The sequence below is a fragment of the Neoarius graeffei genome, chromosome 3 (genome assembly GCF_027579695.1).
Source record: "Neoarius graeffei isolate fNeoGra1 chromosome 3, fNeoGra1.pri, whole genome shotgun sequence".
Classification (NCBI taxonomy): Eukaryota; Metazoa; Chordata; class Actinopteri; order Siluriformes; family Ariidae; genus Neoarius; species Neoarius graeffei.
Genome location: NC_083571.1, coordinates 87,482,063 through 87,503,420, shown reverse-complemented (window position 1 = coordinate 87,503,420; position 21,358 = coordinate 87,482,063). Strand labels below are relative to the sequence as shown.

General features: G+C 43.1%; 1 protein-coding gene across 1 annotated transcript; it reads left to right on the top strand.

Annotated features, from left to right (window-relative positions):
- Positions 1-1,492: 1,492 nt before the first annotated feature.
- bloc1s2 (biogenesis of lysosomal organelles complex-1, subunit 2) lies at positions 1,493-20,908 on the top strand. Its single transcript, XM_060917594.1, has 5 exons — positions 1,493-1,669; positions 8,545-8,661; positions 17,204-17,323; positions 17,416-17,520; positions 20,278-20,908. The coding sequence occupies exons 1-5, from the start codon at positions 1,507-1,509 to the stop codon at positions 20,307-20,309; spliced, it is 537 nt and encodes a 178-aa protein (XP_060773577.1). The 5' UTR covers positions 1,493-1,506; the 3' UTR covers positions 20,310-20,908.
- Positions 20,909-21,358: the final 450 nt, after the last annotated feature.

The window sequence follows — 21,358 nt, the reverse complement described above, 5'->3', positions numbered from 1 at the left end:
GAAGTTGGACATTTCTGCATTGTAAATCCTTTTTTGATTGATCTTAGGGAATATTCTAATAATTTGAGATACTGGATTTCTGATTTTCATGAGCTATAAGCCATAATCATCAAAATTAAAACAAAAAAGGCTTTAAATATTTCACTTTACATGTAATGAATATAGAATATATGAAAGTTTACCTTTTTGAATTAAATTATGAAAAAAGGAACTTTTTCATGGTATTCTAATTTTTTGAGATGCACTAGTACACACACACACACATCAACAAAGAAATTAATGAAGAGTTTACATTTATTTGTGTCTTTATTTCATGTAGAAGTTGAGAAGCTACACACACACACACACACACACACACACACACATATATATATACTGTATATATATATATATATATATATATATATATATATATATATATATATATATATACACACATACATACATACATACATACACACATTTTTTTTTTGCTTCCCAACACCTGCTACCAGAAATGTCTTTATGTAAACACACACACACACACACACACACACACACACACACACATCAATAAAGAAATTAATGAAGAGTTTACATTTATGTGTGTCTTTATTTCTTGTAGAAGTTGAGAAGCTACACACACACACACACACACACACACACACACACACACCAATAAAGAAATTAATGAAGAGTTTACATTTATTGGTGTCTTTATTTCATGTAGTAGTTGAGAAGCTACACACACACACACACACACACACACACACACACACACACACACTTTTTTTGCTTCCCAACACCTGCTACCAGAAATGTCTTTGATATATATATATATATATATATATATATATATATATATATATATATATATATATATATATATATATATATTTGTGCATATTTAACAGATATTTTTAATTTGAAAATCACTGTTAACTATAGCGCTATAGCGTGTAATATTTTAAAGGTTTTTCTGTTTGTTTGTTTGTTTTGTCTTTTTTTTTTGCTTTTTGCTTTTTTACTGTTGCGTATTAATAATAGACTGCCGTTTAGGGTGCTGTTAGTTCAATAAAGTTGTCGAGACTTTTATTTTGAAAACCTGAGTATTTAAGCGGTACCAACAGGCTTCACTTGGTGTGCCTGTAAAAAAAAAAAAAAACTTGGTGTGCCTGTAAAAAAAACAAAAGCAGCACGTTAGTACAATGTGTATCTTAAAGAGTGAAAAAGGAACTGAGAGTCGGATAAACCCATGAGTCCTACATTACATTAAAGTTTTTTTTACATTGGATAATAATGTAGACAAGCATATCATATTTTAAAATAAATTTTACAAATAAGTCCATCAATAAGTAAAAATATATTTATTAGAAAACCCTGGGAGTGGTATACATTTGTCGGAATTCCACAAAAATATTCATATATATATATTTTTTATTGATATCTCGGGAACAGGGTGTGGTTGTGAAGCCATGAGAGTCACGTGACTAATAAAACAAATCATGTGACAGTGAGGAAGTGAAAATGGCTGCGATGGGGCAGGAGGCAGCTGGGATGGACAGTGTTTCTCGAGTGCCTCCGTCAGTGCTCCAGCTGAGGAGCGACACCGATACGGGAGGAGAAGATCCCGGACACGGAGAGGAGTGTGAACATGTAGCGCCTGCGCCGAGAAGATCCAACAACAACAGTAAGCTCATAAACATGTAGGGTGTGTTAGCTAGCAGGAAGGTGTGTGTGTGTGTGTTTTCCTCGATATACTGGGGCTCATGGAAGCCTGTTTCTGCCACCATAATAATGAGAAGGATTCTCAACATTGAGTTGGTGTCTCATGATTTTGACGTAGTGTCTCATGAATTAGCATATCATATTTTTAAATAAATTTTACAAATAATTGGCGTAGTGATAGGTTAGTGTCTCATGATTGATGTAGAGTCTCATGATTTTGACATAGTGTCTCATGAATTAGTATCTCATAATTAACGTAGTGTCTCATGAGGTACTGTCTCATGAATTAGTATCTTGTGAGTCGGTATCTCACGATTAACGTGTGGTGTCGTGAGTCGGTATCTCACGATTAACGTGTGGTGTCGTGAGTCGGTATCTCACGATTAACGTGTGGTGTCGTGAGTCGGTTTCTCACGATTAACGTGTGGTGTCGTGAGTCGGTTTCTCACGATTAACGTGTGGTGTCGTGAGTCGGTTTCTCACGATTAACGTGTGGTGTCGTGAGTCGGTTTCTCACGATTAACGTGTGGTGTCGTGAGTCGGTTTCTCACGATTAACGTGTGGTGTCGTGAGTCGGTATCTCACGATTAACGTGTGGTGTCGTGAGTCGGTATCTCACGATTAACGTGTGGTGTCGTGAGTCGGTATCTCACGATTAACGTGTGGTGTCGTGAGTCGGTATCTCACGATTAACGTGTGGTGTCGTGAGTCGGTATCTCACGATTAACGTGTGGTGTCGTGAGTCGGTATCTCACGATTAACGTGTGGTGTCGTGAGTCGGTATCTCACGATTAACGTGTGGTGTCGTGAGTCGGTATCTCACGATTAACGTGTGGTGTCGTGAGTCGGTATCTCACGATTAACGTGTGGTGTCGTGAGTCGGTATCTCACGATTAACGTGTGGTGTCGTGAGTCGGTATCTCACGATTAACGTGTGGTGTCGTGAGTCGGTATCTCACGATTAACGTGTGGTGTCGTGAGTCGGTATCTCACGATTAACGTGTGGTGTCGTGAGTCGGTATCACACGATTAACGTGTGGTGTCGTGAGTCGGTATCACACGATTAACGTGTGGTGTCGTGAGTCGGTATCACACGATTAACGTGTGGTGTCGTGAGTCGGTATCACACGATTAACGTGTGGTGTCGTGAGTCGGTATCACACGATTAACGTGTGGTGTCGTGAGTCGGTATCACACGATTAACGTGTGGTGTCGTGAGTCGGTATCACACGATTAACGTGTGGTGTCGTGAGTCGGTATCTCACGATTAACGTGTGGTGTCGTGAGTCGGTATCTCACGATTAACGTGTGGTGTCGTGAGTCGGTTTCTCACGATTAACGTGTGGTGTCGTGAGTCGGTTTCTCACGATTAACGTGTGGTGTCGTGAGTCGGTTTCTCACGATTAACGTGTGGTGTCGTGAGTCGGTTTCTCACGATTAACGTGTGGTGTCGTGAGTCGGTTTCTCACGATTAACGTGTGGTGTCGTGAGTCGGTTTCTCACGATTAACGTGTGGTGTCGTGAGTCGGTTTCTCACGATTAACGTGTGGTGTCGTGAGTCGGTTTCTCTTGAGTGATGTGGTGGAGTCTCATGGTGGAGGAGCATGAGGTGAGGCGCACGCTGAGCGTGGTAAACCTGTGGAAAGCTGCAGGACCTGACGGCATCTCAGGACGGGTGCTGCGGGTCTGTGTGGATCAGTTGGCTGGGGTCTTTACCAAGATCTTCAATCTGTCCCTGTCTCAGGCTGCTGTCCCACCCTGCTTAAAGTTCTCCATAGTCATCCCCCTCCCAAAGAAGAACACCAGTAGCAGCTTTAACTATTACTGGCCAGTAGCACTTACACCTATCATTATGAAGTGTTTCGAGAAACTGATCCGAACTCAAATTATTTTACACCTCTTGCCCAGGTTTGACCTTCACCAGTTTTCCTACAGAGCTAATAGGGCCACAAAGGATACAGTAGCCATGGCTCTCCACCTTGCTTTGTCCCATTTGGAACAGCAGGGGAGCTATGTCCGACTGCTGTTTGTGGACTTCAGCTCCACCTTTAACACCATCCTCCTGAGCAGACTGGTGACCGGACTTACAAACCTAGGAATATCTCATACCATCTGTCATTGGATTAAGGACTTCCTCACTGATCGCTCCCAGAGAGAGAGAGTAGGCTCCTACATTTCCTCTGCCCTCAGCATCGGCACTGGCTCCCTTCAGGGCTGTGTGCTGAGCCCCCTACTCTACACCCACGACTGCATCCCTGCCCACTCCAGTAACAGCATCATCAAGTTTGCTGACGATACCACTGTGGTGGGGCTCATCTCTGGGGGTGATGAGTCTGCATACCAAGATGAGGTGGAGCAGCTGTCAGATTGGTGTACAAATAACAACCTGGTCTTTAAACACCACCAAGAGCAAGGAGCTGATCATAGACTTGAGAAGGAAGAAAACAGACATTCTGCCCTTGTTTATTTGTGGGAACTGTGTGGAGAGGGTCTCAGAATTTTGGTTTCTGGGGGTCTACATTCAGGACGACCTGACCTGGAGCATCAACACTACAACTGTTATCAAGAAGGCACAGCAGAGACTGTATTTCCTGAGAGTGCTCGGGAACTACCATCTTTCACAAAAACTACCGGTGTCATCCTACCATTGTTCCATTGAGAGCATATTGACTGACTTAGTGTTGCTGTGTGTGTGGTTTTCTAGTTGTACAGTAGGAGACAGGAACGCGCTCCAGAGGGTCGTCACTACGGCCCAGATCATCATTATCGGCTGCCCTCTTCTCTCTCTGGAAGATCTGTACAGTTCCCGCAGTATTAAAAAAAGCACAAAACATTCTTAGGGACCCATCACACCCTCAGACACACTGTGCTTGAACTGTTGCCTTCGGGCTCACGTTACAGGTCATTAACAGTTAGGACAAACAGGATTAGGAACAGTTTCTATGCTCGTGCCATAAGGGCATTAAATAAAGCAAATCTGTACATTCAGTAATACAAATATGATGCAATATGGGATCATGCAATGCCCTCCACACCAAAGGATGTGAATGTTTGCGAGTAATGGTGGCCAGGCCTTTGTCCACAGGGCCCAGCCGGGCTCAGCTCGAAGCGGTGACGTGGGCCCGACCTCCTGTGGGTTCACCACCCACAAAGGTAGTTGTAGGGGGCTGGTGCAGTATGGATTGGGCGGCAGTCGAAGGCAGGGGCCTCGACGACCTGATCCCCAAACACAGCGGCTAGCTGTTGGGACATGGAATGTCACTTCAGTGTGTGGGGGGGGAGAGCCTGAGCTTGTGCAGGAGGTTGAGAGATACCGGCTAGAGATAGTCTGGCTCACCTCCACGCACAGCTTGGGCTCCGGAACCCAGCTCCCCGAGAGGGGCTGGACTCTCCGCTCCTTTGGAGTCACCCACGGTGAGCGGCGGCGGGCTGGTGTGGGCTTGCTTATAGCTGCCCAGCTCAGCCGCCATGTGTTGGAGTTTACCCCAGTGAACGAGAGGGTCGACTCTCTGCGCCTTCGGGTTGGGGAGAAGGCTCTTGCTGTTGTTTGTGCCTACGGGCCGAATAGCAGTATAAAGTATCCGGCCTTCTTGGAGTCCCTGGGAGAGGTACTGAGAGGTGCTCAGACTGAGGACTCCATTGTTCTACTGGGAGACTTTGCCCACGTGAGCGTTAATGACAGTGACACCTGGAGGGGCGTGATTGGGAGGAACAGCCTCCCCGATCTGAACCTGAGTGGTGCTTTGTTATTGGACTTCTGTGCTAGTCACGGTTTGTCCATAACAAACACCATGTTCGAGCATAGGGGTGTCCATAAGTGCACATGGTACCAGGACACCTTAGGTCGGAGGTCGATGATCGACTTTGTTGTCATTTCATCTGATCTCCGGCCCTATGTCTTGGACACTTGGGTTAAGAGAGGGGCTGAGCTGTCAACTGATCACCACCTGGTGGTGTGTTGGATCCGCTGGCAGAGGAGGAAGCCAGACAGATCTGGCAGGCCCAAACGTATGGTGAGGGTCTGCTGGGAACGTCTGGCCGAGCACTCTGTCGGGGAAGTCTTTAACTCCCACCTCCGGGAGAGCTTCTCCCAGCTTCCGAGGGAGGCGGGGGACATTGAGTCTGAGTGGACCATGTTCTCTGCCTCCGCTGTCGACAGCTGTTTGGAGCTGTGGCCGCAAGGTCTCCGGTGCCTGTCGTGGCGGCAATCCCCGAACCCGATGGTGGACACTGGAAGTAAGGGATGCCATCAAGCTGAAGGAATCCTATCGGGCCATGTTGGCCTCCAGGACTCCTGAGGCAGCTGACTGGTATCGGCAGGCCAGGCGTGCCGCAGCTCGGGCAGTTGTGGAGGCAAAAACTCGGAACTGGGAGGAGTTCGGTGAGGCCATGGAGGAGGACTATCTGTTGGCCTCGAGGAAATTCTGGCAAACCGTCCGGCGCCTCAGGAGGGGGAAGTACTCTGCCAACACTGTTTACAGTGCGGGTGGGGAGCTGTTGACCTCAACTGGGGATATTGTCAGGCGGTGGAAGGAATACTTCAAGGATCTCTGCAATCCCACCATCACGTCTTCCATTGAGGAAGCGGAGGCTGATGACTTGGAGGTGGACTCATCCATTACACAAGCTGAAGTCACCTGAGGTGGTTTGCAAGCTCCTCGGTGGCAAGGCACCGGGGGTGGATGAAATCCGCCCTGAGTATCTCAAGTCTCTGGATGTTGTGGGGCTGTCTTGGCTGACACGCCTCTGCAACATCACGTGGCGGTTGGGGACAGTGCCTCTGGAGTGGCAGCCCGGGGTGGTGGTCCCTCTTTTTAAGAAAGGGGACCGGAGAGTGTGCTCCAATTATAGGGGAATCACACTTCTCAGCCTCCCCGGGAAGGTTTACTCCAGGGTACTGGAGAGGAGAATTCGGCCAATAGTCGAACCTCGGATCCAGGAGGAACAATGTGGTTTTCGTCCTGGTTGTGGAACACTGGACCAGCTCTATACCCTTCATAGGGTGCTCGAGGGTTCATGGGAGTTCACCCAACCAGTCCACATGTGCTTTGTGGATCTGGAGAAGGCATTCGACCATGTCCCTCATGGTATTCTGTGGGGGGTGCTTCAGGAGTATGGGGTTCAGGGCTCTTTTGCTAAGGGCTGTCCGGTCCCTGTACGAACGGAGCAGGAGTCTGGTTCGCATTGCCGGCAGTAGGCCAGACCTGTTCCCAGTGCATGTTGGACTCCGACAGGGCTGCCCTTTGTCACCGGTTCTGTTCATAATTTTTATGGACAGAATTTCTAGGTGCAGCCAGGGGCCGGAGGGAATCCTGTTTGGGAACCACAGGATTTCATCTCTGCTTTTTGCGGAGGATGATGTCCTGTTGGCTTCTTCAAACCAGGACCTTCAGCATGCACTGGGGCGGTTTGCAGTCGAGTGTGAAGTGAATGGGATGAGAATCGGCACCTCCAAGTCCGAGGCCATGGCTCTCGACCGGAAAAGGGTGGCTTGCCCTCTTCAAGTTGGTGGAGAAGTCCTGCCTCAAGTGGAGGAGTTTAAGTATCTCGGGATCTTGTTCACAAGTGAGGGAAGGATGGAGTGTGAGATCGACAGGCGGATCGGTGCAGCCTCCGCAGTGATGCGGTTGCTTTTCCGGTCCGTCGTGGTGAAGAAGGAGCTGAGCCAAAAAGCGAAGCTCTCGATTTACTGGTCAATCTACGTTCCGACTCTCACCTATGGTCATGAGCTTTGGGTAATGACTGAAAGAACAAGATCGTGGATACAAGCGGCCGAAATGAGTTTCCTTCGCAGGGTGGCTGGGCGCTCCCTTAGAGATAGGGTGAGAAGCACAGTCACTTGGGAGGAGCTTGGAGTAGAGCCGCTGCTCCTCCACATCGAGAGGAATCAGCTGAGGTGGCTCGGACATCTCTTTCGGATGCCTCCTGGGGAGGTGTTCCAGGGATGTCCCCCTGGGAGGAGGTCCCGGGGAAGACCCAGGACACACTGGAGGGACTATGTCTCTTGGCTGGCCTGGGAATGCCTCAGTGTTCTTCCCAAGGAGTTGGCCGAGGTGTCTGGGGAGAGGGAAGTTTGGGCTTCCATGCTCAGACTGCTGCCTCCGCGACCCGGCCCCAGATAAGTGGAAGAAGATGAGATGAGAATAATAATAATCACAATATTCTGATTTTCAATTTCTGTGATATCGTATCTTATAATAATGACTTCGTATCTCATTATGACTTGTCTTATATTAATGAAATTTGAGAGTTTCTCATGGTTATGACTTAACATCTCATGATGACTAAGTATTTCAACTGACTTAATTAGATACTTATTATGATTTACTATCTCGTAATCATGACTTATCAAAAATGTTCTCAAGTTATTAAGTCCTAATAATGACATAGTATTATAGTTCTCTTATAATAATAATAATAATAATTATGCTGTGTGATGATTTTTTGTTTTCTACTCGTGGTGGAAACAGCTTCCATAGTGGCAGAATGAATCACAATTGACCACCTCTGTCCTGTATCTGTGCACTGCACTGAATATGACAGTGGCTTGTGAGCCCTAGTGCACTCCATGTCCAATTTGGAATCCAGGTAGTATTTTTGGAGACTGCATTTGTGTTCACTCATGTTTTCCACATTATTCAAATATTTTTCAAACTTTAGCAAAATTCAGGAAGACTTGTGAATAGAATTAATCCAGTTTATTTCGATTTGGAATAAATTAAATTTTATTCCTTTCCTCATTTGAGTGAGTGCAGAATGATGATGATGAGCCACAGATGCATGTTGTTAAATCCTGTCTTGTGCTTTTGGTGAACTTTTTATTTATTTATTTTGCAGATGATGGTGGCGTGGAAACAGCAGAAGAAGCGACAGAGCCAGCTGAGCCTGACATCAACGAACTCTGCAAAGATATGTTTGAAAAGATGGCAGTTTTTCTGCAAGGAGAACTCACAGGTGAACACACATGACCTGCAAAACGAGTGCTTTTCCACCCGACAGTCCAACATGGCATTTCAAGGTTTTTACCGCAAAGTTGAATTCCAGGCAAAAATGTTCTATTTCTATTGCTGTTGGAGTTTTGAGATGTTTCGCTGCTGCACACACGGTGTATCCTATGTATCAATGTTTTGCTGAGATTAAAAAGTGTCCCGCGTTTTACGATTTCTGGAGATTGCCAAAGCAAGTGAGCAACAAGATCATGTGACCACTGTGGTGTGTCTGACCTGCTTTTAACCAAAACAAGTCAGCATGGGCAAACATGGTGGACTTCACTGTCCCACCAGCTAAAAGCCGGCGGAAAGGAAAATATGAACGCGAATCAGCTGAAAAGCGATGGAAACCAAAAGGTTGTCCGCAAGAATTTTTGTGAAGGGACAAATCGACGGCTGGGATCGACTGAAAGATGAAACAGGTGTGAAATCTGAGTGGAAGTTTTGAGAACTAACTTAATGTTTTGATCTTACAGAGAAAGAAATAACACAAGCAGTAACAGAGAAAAGACATATTTTGTTTCAGGAATCCATTTGCAACTGTCAACCACAAATTGCATCACTGTGATTCAGAACTCTCCCAGGTCGATGCAGAGTTACGATGGTTTCCGCATGTCGCCATCTTGGTGTGACACAGTTCCACAGTTACGCTAATTAGTCAAAGCTCCTCTCGTTCGGCTGTTTCCGTAGGGCCATACTGTTGACCTCAAGAGGTAGGAAAAATGGTCCCAAAATGGAGAAAAGCGACCCTCAGCACATGAAAATGACCGTCTCGTCTGCATGATATTGTTCTTGCGAAATATAGGAAAATGCCATGCACAACTTTAAAAAATAAAATAAAATTTTCAGATGACTTTGCAGTCAGCACCTTTAAATCTGTGATCCATAATTGTCATTATACTCCTCTTTGGTTCAGTTACTCATCTTGTCCAGGTGGGAATACATGATGAATGGGACCCTAATCCATCTCAGGGCACAGGAGCAACAGGGAGGGGGGGGGGGACCCAGCTTATTCAAATTGTGGAAACGAACACACAGACAAGCAAAGAAGGGAGGAAACTGAATCTCTGACAGGGAGATTTGCAAAAATCCAAAACAAACTACAGTGGTTTGCAGAAGTATTCATCCCCTTTGGTGTTTGTCCTGTTTTGTCACATTACAAGCTGGAATTAAAATGGATTTTTGGGAGGTTGGCACCATTTGATTTACACAACATGCAATTAGGTGCAAAAGGTGCAATTATTTATTTATTTTTTTTATTGTGACACAAACAATAATTAAGATGAAAAAACAGAAATCTTGAGTGTGCATAGGTTTATCCCCCCCCCCCCCCCCCCCCCCCAAAAGTCAATACTTTGTAGACCCACCTTTTGCTTCAATTACAGCTGCAAGTCTCTTGGGGTATGTCTCTATTAGCTTAGTACATCTAGCCACTGGGATTTTTGCCCATTCCTCAAGGCAACACTGCTCCAACTCCTTCAAGTTAGTTGGGTTGTGTTGGTGTACAGCAATCTTCAGGTTATGCCACAGTTTCTCAATTGGATTGAGGCTTGGGCTTTGACGAGGCCATTCCAAGACATTTAAAATTTTTCCCTTTAAACCACTCCAGTGTAGCTTTAGTAGTATGTTTAGGGTTGTTTTCCTGCTGGAACGTGAACCTTCGTCCCAGTCTCAAACCTCTGGCTGACTCAAACAGGTTTTCCTCCAGAATTGCCCTGTATTTAGTGCCATCCATCTTTCCTTCAGTCCTGACCAGCTTTCCTGTCCCTGCAGATGAAAAACATCCCCACAGCGTGATGCTGCCACCACCATGCTTCACTGTAGGAATGGTGTTCTCAGGGTGTTGGGTTTGCACCACACGTGGCGTTTCCCATGATGGCCAAAAAGTTCAATTTTTGTCTCATTTGACCAGAGAATCTTCTTCCATGTATTTGGAGAGTCTGCCACATGCTGTTGGGCAAACTCCAAAAGTGTTTTCTTAAGCCATTACTTTTTTTTCTGTCCACTCTTCCATAAAGTCCCGCTCTGTGGAGTGTACGGCTTAAAGTGGTCCTATGGACAGATACTCCATCACTGCGTAGCTGCAGCTCCTTCAGTGTTCTCTTTGGTGTCTTTGTTGCATCTCTGATTAATGCTCTCCTTGCCTGATCTGTGAGTTTTGGTGGGCGGCCTTCTCTTGTCAGGTTTGTAGTGGTTCCATGTTATTTCCATTTTGCTATAATGGATTTAATGGTGCTCTGTGGGATATTCAAAGTTTGGGATATTTTTTATGACCCAATCCTGATCTATACTTCTCCACAACTTTGTCTCTGACCTGTTTGGAGGCTCCTTGGTTTTCATGTTGCTTGCTTAGTAGTGTTGCAGAGTCAGGGTCCTTCCAGAACAGGTTGATTTATACAGACATCATGTGACAGATCATGTGACACTTTGTTTGCACACAGGTGGATCTTAATCAACTAATTATGTGACTGATGACGTGAATTGGTTGGACCAGCTCTTATTTAGGGGTTTCAGACGAAAGGGGTGAATACCTATGCCCACTCCAGATTTCTGTTTTTCCATTTTATTGCTTGTGTCACAATACAAAAAAAAAGTGCACTTTTTTAAAGTGGTCAGCATGTTGTGTAAATCAACTGGTGCTAACCCTCCAAAGATCCATTTTAATTCCAGCTTGTAATGCGACAAAATAGGACAAACACCAAGGGGGATGAATAGTTTTGAAAGACACTGTAGAAGAGATACAGTTTCAAATACAGAAGTCTACATTTATAAAAAAAAATTCAACATTTTAACCTGCACCTTTTGACCATTTGTCTGACAATTTGTGACAATAGTGTCACAATGTAATCCTGTGTTTCAAATTTGTTTTTTTTTATTTATTCAATTCAGAGCTGAGAAGCTCTATTTTACATTTCTTTTTCTTCAAATTAACCTTAATCTCGTACTTCTATTCATTGCTTTTTTTTTTTTCCTTCCTTGTTTGGTGTAATGTATTGGTGCTATAAAACGTACACCATATGGCCAAAAGTATGTAGACACCTGACCATCACACCCATATGTATTTGTTGAACATCCCATTCCAGATTCAATCCCCACTTTGCTGCTATAGTAACGTCCACTCTTCTGGGAAGGCTTTCCACTAGATTTTGTAGTCTGGCTGTTTGGATTTCTGATCAGTCAGTGACGAGCATTAGTGAGGTCAGGCACTGATGTTGGGTGAAGAGGCCTCCCCAGTTCCAGTTCACCCCAAAGGTGTTCAGTGGGGTTGAAGTCAGGGCTCTGTGCAGGACACTCAAGTTCTTCCACTTGCTGAATTTGGGTGTGCTTCTTGACTGTAGGCCAGCAAACTCTGTGTCTTGTGATCAATAGAAAATCAATAAGGCATACAAGTGACAATGAAGTAACACAGTAAGGTATGTGTTTGTGTTTTTTGTGTCTGAAGTAAATCAGTTTGCACATTTTGAGTAGGATGTTCAGAATCCTGCTCCTCAGTAGTTGCAACCACAGCTGCTGACCAGGGTGCTGAACAGAGTTCTTATTTCACGAGTAACCATGCCATGCTGTAACACACCCTGTGTCCGAGATCACTCACCGCTCACTATGTAGTGGACTATATAGTGTCGCCATTTTGTAGTGCTGTCCGAATGTATAGTGAGAATTATTACACCCTATATCAGGGGTCACCAAACTTTTTTTTTTTTTTTCCCCTCTGGGGGCCACATTGTCGTTCCTGACTGTGATGGGGGGGCCGGGGTCGGGTCAGCTATATAACATATGACCCAGAATATGACCACCAGCAGGCCTCATTGTGTAGTAGAGGTTACTAGCCTGGCGCAGCCATCCCCACTACTATATCCACACTACTATATCAACACTTGATTCCTGGCACATATTTGTTTATCTTTACTAGTGGTTTGCAAAAGTAGTAATCGAGTCTTCACACTGTTTTAATTTGAAATACCACAGATATTCCATTTATTTATTTTCTAATGAAAATAACATCAAAGCTGTCAAGGTAAGAAACATCTGCCTAGTTGAGGTGATTGACACTGGCAAAGGTGAGTGGAAAATTATAAATTGTAGGTAGGCCTGTTGATATTATTAATAATATTTATAATAATTGTGTGCAGCACTTAATAAAGGTCAAATAAATAGGCCTATAAAATAAATACATTTAAAAAAAACAGTGAAATTATAATATGAGCAATAGATCAGTAGATCACAGCAGTTATGCTGTGTTCTGCACGTCATTGCTCTCATCCATGGCCAAAGCAAAAAATTCGAATTCTGACGCTTTCTCATTCAGCTGGTCATACACGTTGTCCCCCAAATCTTCGGTTCTCCTGGTCATAGTAGGTGCGGAGAGACTCCCTGCATTGAGCGCATCCTTCTTGTCGGGACACACCTCCTCGGCCACAGCAAGCATGCATACTTTAACAAAGTCCCCATCAGTACACGGCTTTCCATGGGTAGCTAGTAGGTGAGCTACCTTATAGCTAGCTCGGACAGCAGCCTGGTTGATCTGGGTTTGGCGAAGGAATGCATTCTGTTGTGCAGCCAGTCCGCATTTCATCCTCCGAATCCTGCCTTCTCTTGTTTGCCCTTGCAAACTAGCATACTCTTTGTGGCGGGTTTCGTAATGACGACGCAGATTATATTCTTTGAAAACCGACACACTTTCTTTACATTAGGGCTGCACAATTAATCGAATTTAATCGAAAATCGCGATTTTTGGCTGCCACGATTAAATTAAATGAAAATCGCGATTTATTTCCATTTAAAATGAGAGCTCTGCTGCATATGATCAAGCACTTTTTGACCAGTACTCCGCCAAACCATTAGGGGGCGAACCGACGCATGTAAGGTTTCATTACTCCGCCTAAATAAGCAAGCAAGCCTTAGGCGGAGTAATGAAACCTTACATGTGTCGGTTCGCCCCCTAATGGCGTGAGAGTAGGTAACAGATTGAGGTGAGAGAGAAAAGCTAACTATGTCGGAACAACAGACTATTTAGCACTGGAGGCAATGCTGTGACCTGCCTTCGCTCATGTTTAAAGCCAGAGCATGTTGATAGGCTGCTCTTTCTAGCTAAAAACTTGTAGGCTTCAGTATAATGCTATGTAATTGTTGCAACTGAGTTTTCAGTTCCTTCATCCTTTGGTAATTTCTTGGATAAATTTCATTTATTTGTCATTTGGAAATCAGAATTTCTCTTTTAAATTTCATTCTGCACTGAAAGCTGTTCATATTGTTTGTTTGAATTAGGGGTGGGCGATATGGCAAAAATGTCATATCACGATTTTTTAACATAATCTCGATTTCGATTTTTTTATCATGATCTTCCATCGAAAAAAAAAACCAAACCAAAAAAAACAAAAGCAGGCATTTTGGGGCTACAAACCTTTCTGAACAGATTTTAATTAATAGTAGCAATTTTGCATGTGCCAACATTGTAAACACACTGATAACACTGATAAAGTGCACTATTGGTTGTGAAGACAACAACACTAAGTAAACATCACTCTGATAAAGTAAACATCACTCTGATAAAGTGCATTCTTAGAATATAAAAAAGAAAGTAAAATATGAAATGTTGAATAACACACAGTCTTCGGTTATTTTGAAATGATTTAAGTATCAAAACACCAAATAGCTTTTTGAAAATGGTCCAGACTGGTGGTGGGGAGGCTTCTGCATAGCTTTATTGTGGCTGTTTGAATGTTGCTAGCACCAGCCTCTTGTGCTCGAAATGTAGTTGATATTTAAAGAAGCTTCCCCAAACTTGACAGCCAGAGACCTCTGCACTCTGCCCAAAGAACCAGCGCGGGCACGGCGCGCCACCTCGGGATAGAAACGAAACCTAAGTGGAGCGCTTAGGTTTCGTTTCTATCCCGGGCTCCAGCCCGACGAAGAGCCACGGTGCTCGGCTTTAGCTTCGTTTTCCCATCGGCAGCTCCAGCCTCCCCAAGCTTAGAATATGTAGATTCCATTTCTGATAATAAATTCCGTTTCAGATTCATAATTCCGCAATTTCCGCCCGTTTTCCGCGATCGCTGATTTTCAGTCCCTCTACAGGTTAAGGACGTCTTGCGTCTGCCGCGTCGGCGGGAACCAGCATAGAACGTCAAGTTATTGTACCCAAAGGGGAAAAAAAAAGTTATTGCGCTCATTGGCCAAGGCGATCTATACGATTTCTCCACTTTGGCAGATCGTCTGCGATCTTCTACTCGTTCTTATTCTTAACGATTTTATATCGTCAGATCGCACACCCCTAGTTTGACTATAGTGAAATAAAATTTAAGTGATTTTCCCTAACATCAAGAATAATCGTGATTTAATAATCGCGATTACAATTTTGATCAAGATAATCGTGATTATCATTTTTTCCATAATCGTGCAGCCCTACTTTACATACAAGACAAACTGCACGGTCCTTACACTGAATGAAAAAAATAATCGGTGGTCCACTGTTCTTTAAAAACTCTGCACTCTCTGTTAGCTTTTCGCTGACTGCTAGCCATTTTGCTATCCTGAACACTGACAGTTCTCTGCGCATGCGTTGCCTGTCACTGCTTGATCACGAGCACATGACGAAAATTCGGAAAATATGAATAGTTCATTTTATAACTATCAATTTTAATTGATAAAATCAACAAAATACAAGATGCAGACTTGTTGTTGTTGTTGTTGTTATTATTTGCCAAAAAGCAATTTAAAAAAATAGGCCATGACCACTTTTGGGGCTTGCCTCATAGGGCCGGTTCAAGTGGTGGGGGGCAGAGGGGCTGGGGGGCCGGTCAAAGAGGGGTGGCGGGCCGGAGTTGGCCCGCGGGCCGGAGTTTGATGACCCCTGCCCTATATAGTGCATTTATAGTATCCCACAATGCATCATGAAAAGTAAGTGACTGTTGGTTGTACACAACCAAGCAATATATACCATCATGCATTGCGGTCGCATTGAAAGGAGAAAAAAAATTGTGTTGGGGTGAATGGATGGAGGAAGAAACGCATTATAAACAGACATTCAAATGCAATTTAAAAATAGTAAGAGAATAGAAAAAAGCTAAAATAGAACAAGACATAAAATACATGAATAAAAGTTACAGCGCAGAGCGAGGAATTAATCAAACGCCTCGAATTTGATTTAATAAAAGGCAGCAGCAAAGAAGAAAAGATTCAGCCTTGATTTAAAAGAACTGAAAGATGCAGCAGACACAAAGTACTTTGTATTTATTAATGTGGGAAATACGCTCAGTATAATATGGATTTATCACAAAAATACATGCATGTATTTATTATTTTGAAAACCCACCAGCCGACTGATCTGGAACATTTTAATTGTGTGACAGTAATGACGTAAATAACAGTTTGGCAGAGTAGTGTCCGGAAGTGGTTTTTCTTTTCTTTTCTTCCCCCAATTTTACCACTGAGCTCAGTACGGTAGATAATCCTCTCTATAGAATTCCCTCAATAGTGAGTAGTGGATGAGTGAGTGATTTCGGACACAGCCACAATGTCTGGAGGAAAAGCACACGCGCAGTCTAACACACTTTACTGATTGTGCTACATCAATTGTGAACACTCTGTGCACTTTATCGCACTTGATTTAACGTTTTTACTTGTGAAACACACATTAAAAAAATTTTTTTTTTCTTTTTAGTAAGTTTAGATTACGTCCTGGTGAATGAATAAATTCTTATGGAAATGTATTGCTATTCAAACCTGTGATTAAAATTACAGCCGATGCTACTGTTAGAGCTGCTGTTCTAGAAAATGAAGTCTGACCAATCGAGTTTCAGAATTCTGCAATGCTGTGATATACACTCAGTGGCCACTTTAATAGGAACTTGTTCTCAATTCTAAGGTTCCTGTTCTTGGCTGGCAGGAGCGGAACCCAATGTGGTCTTCTGCAGTTGCTTTTCTGCTCACCACAGTTGTAAAGAGTGATTTTATATGAGTTGCTATATCCTTCCTGGCAGCTTGAACCAATCAGGCCATTTTCCTTTGTCCTCTCCTATCAACAAGGTGTTTGTTTCCACCCACAGAGCTGTCTCTCACTTGATGTTTTTTGTTTTTCACACCATTCTGTGTAAACTCTAGAGACTGTGTTTGAAAACCCCAGGAGATCAGCAGTTTCTGAAATACTCAAACCAGTCCATCTGGCACCAGCAGCCATGCCACAGTGAAAGTCACACTTTGAGATCACAATTTTTCCCATTCTGATGTTTGAAGTGAACATTAAACTGAAGCTCTTGAGTGAAATCTGCATAATTTCATGCCTTGTGCTGCTGTCAAGGGATTGGCTGATGAGAGAACGGCATAAAACAGCAGGTGTTTTCTAATAAAGTGGCTGGTGAGTGTAAAGTGCAGTTTAGTGATGGTATAGTTATAACATCTTTCTAATAAAGTGTGAGATTCACAGGACTGTTTCATGATTGCATAATCTTCACATAGCATACTAATACTAACGTGTCCAGTTTGTCTGTGTGCGTTCTTATTTTTATTAGCCACTTGTGAGGACTATAAACTTCTCGAGAATATGAACAAGCTCACCAGCCTGAAGTACATGGAGATGAAGGACATTTCGATCAACATCAGCCGTAACTTACAAGACCTCAATCAGAAGTGTGAGTCCTGTCATTCTTGATTTGTTTTTCCTTTTAATTTAACCACGTTTTATATTCTGATTTTATATTGTTTGACCTTTTTGTTTTTGTAGATGCGAGCTTGCAGCCATATCTAGACCAGATAAACCAGATTGAGGAACAGGTCACAGCTCTGGAGCAGGCTGCGTATAAACTGGACATGTACTCCAAAAAACTCGGTGAGTGCAACCTAATTATTTAAATTGTGGATCTTGTCCTATGTGTGTCTGAGATAATGAGTGGATAAAGTATTACCACTAGGTGGAGCAGTGAGAGCAGATTTGCAGGAATGATCTCCGGCCCCGTTCCCACCTGGCATTAAAGTGCATATTCTGGACCAATTTCGTTTTTTTTTTTTTTTTTTTATATGAAAGTATGTCCCTTTACACACTCCTCCAGAAGGGTAACTTTGCTCAAGGCCATCTGTCTACAGCAGAAAAAAATAAAACGCATCTGGAAAAATCCCAAGGGAGTCTGGAGCCAGATTCGCGATGTCACCTGCGGAAGCGCCAGCAGGCTGCGCGAGCTTTGCACGGTTTCAGTGCACAGCCTGTGTAGACCAAGCGCTCCCATTTCTCCCTCATTGTCCGGTCTTTTGGAAAACGATGAGTACTAATCCCATCAAGATTGGTGATGCTACACCCTCCTACGATACATCTGTTAACCATTTTAATAATTACGTGATAACGTTGAAGAAATTTGCAGAAAACCATCAGGTCGTTTTCTCATAAACAAACCAGCGCTGACGTAGGATTCAGAGGGAGGCGTCCCGCACGCGACGTCACGAAAATCAATACTTGCCGGGAAATCCAAATGCCATGTTTTTTTCAGAGGCGGACCAATTCGCATCAAATGGCTTGATTTCAACTGAATTTTTCTGGTATTGCGCAAGGTAAAAAAAAAATTGCACAAAATGCAAAATGTGACAGATATTTGGCCAAAGTTTAATATAAAATAGGAGAATTACATTGATCTCGCTCCTGAATTTACCCATGATATGCACTTTAACGTGTTCTAGGGCACCTGATCACATGAATGATGCATTTCCAAGACGCTTTGTGATCTGATCACTCAAATGTTCGGAGACGGTCTGAGACGCATACTGTATGTATGTCCACATCACATTTGTCGTGTGAGCAATGAAGGACCAACTAATTGACCGCATCATTGCCCTAGCTGGAGAATCATGCTGAACTTCTAATAACTATTATAACTCTACACTGATGATAACTCCTCTGTTGAACTCCCAGTGCACACCCATAGCATTCTGCAGGAACCTGTGGCTCAAACAATGAACATGAAAGCAGCTGCTTTGTTCATCCTTCATCATTTCTTCTGCTGTATATTTTGTATTTTGTTAGCCGAAGTGTTTGAAACAGTCCGTGTGCAAACATATACAGCACCAGTGAACTGTTTGGTCACACCTTCTAATTCAACGGTTTTATTTTTATTAAGACACTTCATGTTTTAAAGCTAGACGGCCTTTCGATTTCATAAAATCGGTGAAATTTAGTTCCTTCTGAAATTTGGTCCTTGTGATGTATGTTTATTTCTGTAATATTGAAAAAAAAATAAACCCAGGCCATTCTGTGCCCGGGAAGTTATTTAATTTGAGGGGATTCCCTCGCAAATAATGTGCATGAAATCGCTCGTTTCGTGCAGACAGAGGAAGTCCGTGTGCGCATGCGCAGGTTTACCACCACCACCACCTTCTTTTGGGTTTTACGGCAGCTGGCATCCACAGTGTTGCATTACTGCCATCTACAGGTTTGCCTTTGACCGTGCACTGACAGTTACATCATTCTGTCACTAAACGAACAGCTGATCACACCGAGGTGCTTGCTGACCGCCGATATTTATTTATTAGTTTGGTCCTGCGTTTCCTTTTCTTCACAACATAACGTCTTTTCTTCTCCGTTATTGTAGTCGGTCTTTCATGTTTCATTCGCACACTCATTTTCCTCTCCTGTTTCAAATTTGTATCCCACAATGCCTTGTGCGAATGGGTAAAGCTCACCATGTGATGCATGACGTAGTATCTTGAATTGGGTCATGGTGAAGCAGGAAAAAATAGCAGAGAATTTAGGGTCACATGGCCCTAAATTCATTAATTGTTCTATTTAATAAAATTGGAAGTCTGTGATTTGAATTCAGTAGCTTTTGGTCCACTAAACAAAAATAATTGGGTGTCGGGGAAAATTTTTTTTTTTATGACCTACACTTATCTGAAAGGCAGTCTAGCTTTAAAGTAATGATGGATGTCGTTTCTCCTTACTTAGTTGAGCGGATCTTGACATAATATGGATTACTACAGTTGTGGAATAGGGCTATTTACTGTTTTTATAGTTTACTGTTTACTGTTTGATCACAGACGCATTAAGAAGGCAAGAAATTGCATTAATTAGCGTTTGACGAGGCACAGCTGTGAATTGAAAAGCATTCCAGGTGACTACCTCATGAAGCTGATTAAGATAATGCCAATAGTGTGCAAACCGTCATCAAGGTAAACGCTGGCTGCTTTGAAGAATCTAAAATATGAAACATATGTTGGGGGGGGGGGTTAATACTTTTTTTTTTTTTGGTTTGCCACATAATTCCATATATGTTCTATTTGTTATTTCTTAGTTTTGATGTCTTCAGCATTGTTCTACAATGTAGAAAATGGTCAAAATTCGACTTTCGGCCTGAAATTGGTTCTCCACTTAATCAGTTGAGACAGATGTTAATACCAGATGTGAACAGGGCCTCAGGCTGCCTGAGGACGGTTGTCCCCCAACCGAATGAGACCCGTGCTATACATTGCATTTGTTTCCGACTTCGAAGTGCTTTCGTTCTCATGGTGATGCATACGTTTTTATTGACTCGGCTTCTCAAGAGATTTTGAGTTCCGATGAATGAGTAGTATTTCAATATTCTTGTCTTGTTTTTCTTTGCAGAGGCCAAGTTTAAGAAACTGGAGAAGCGCTGAGGCATGTGTGGAATGATCGAGGCCCAGTTAAAGCTTTGGTTCAGATCAGCCCTGCTTGCTTCAGGATGCTCTCTGGGTTCCCGCTGTGCTACCGCTTCTAGTATTCGTTGGTTTCCAATAGGATCCAGAAACACACCTTCAGGTTTTTTGGATGCACACGGTTTTTTAATGATTAGTTCCTGGTTTTGCTCAGATTGTGGAAAAGTCTCCAAGAAGCTTGTGCACTGGTTCACATAAGCATGGACATTGTGGACTTCAGTGTTTTGATGCGAGTCCCATATCCATCCATGTCCAGTCATCTTGAGGCTGATGTATTGAATGAAACGTGCAGCATTGTGTGTGTGTGTGTGTGTGTGTGTGTGTGTGTGTGTGTGTGTATGTGTGTGAGAGAGATAACAAATAAAGCCTGGCAATCGACTGTAATGGGTTAAAAAGAATGAATTAAAATGTCCCTGGTATTTGATTTTTTTTTCTCTTTAATATTGTACTAAGAGCCCTTATTTCTGTATTATCTCGGATGACTGGAAATGCAAACATTTCTGTAAATGTGTAGTCTTTTTCTTAAATAAATAAACGTTCTGGAGTTTGTGAAGGTCAAAGATGTGGAGTGGTTATTATAAAGGCAATTCCTGAACCTGTGCATTTCTAATGTTCTCTCTTCCCTGGTTCTTTGAGTGGATTTGCTTTAGCACACACCGATGCTCGGACTCTCTTTGATCATTAATATCCTCTTCAGATGTTGTATCTGCTAATACAGTATATCCAGAAATAACACAACATACAGTGCCTTGAAAAAGTATTCATACCCCTTGAACTTTTTCACATTTTTCCACCTTACAACCACGAACTTAAAAGTTTTTTATTGAGATTTTGTGTGATAGACCAACACAGAGTAGCGCATCATTGTGAAGTGAAATGAAAATGATAAATGGTCTTCAAAATTTTAAACAAATAAAAATCTGAAAAATGTGGTGTGCATTAGTATTCAGCCCCCCTGTGTCAATACTTTGTAAAGCCACCTTTTGCTGCAATTACAGCTGCAAGTCTTT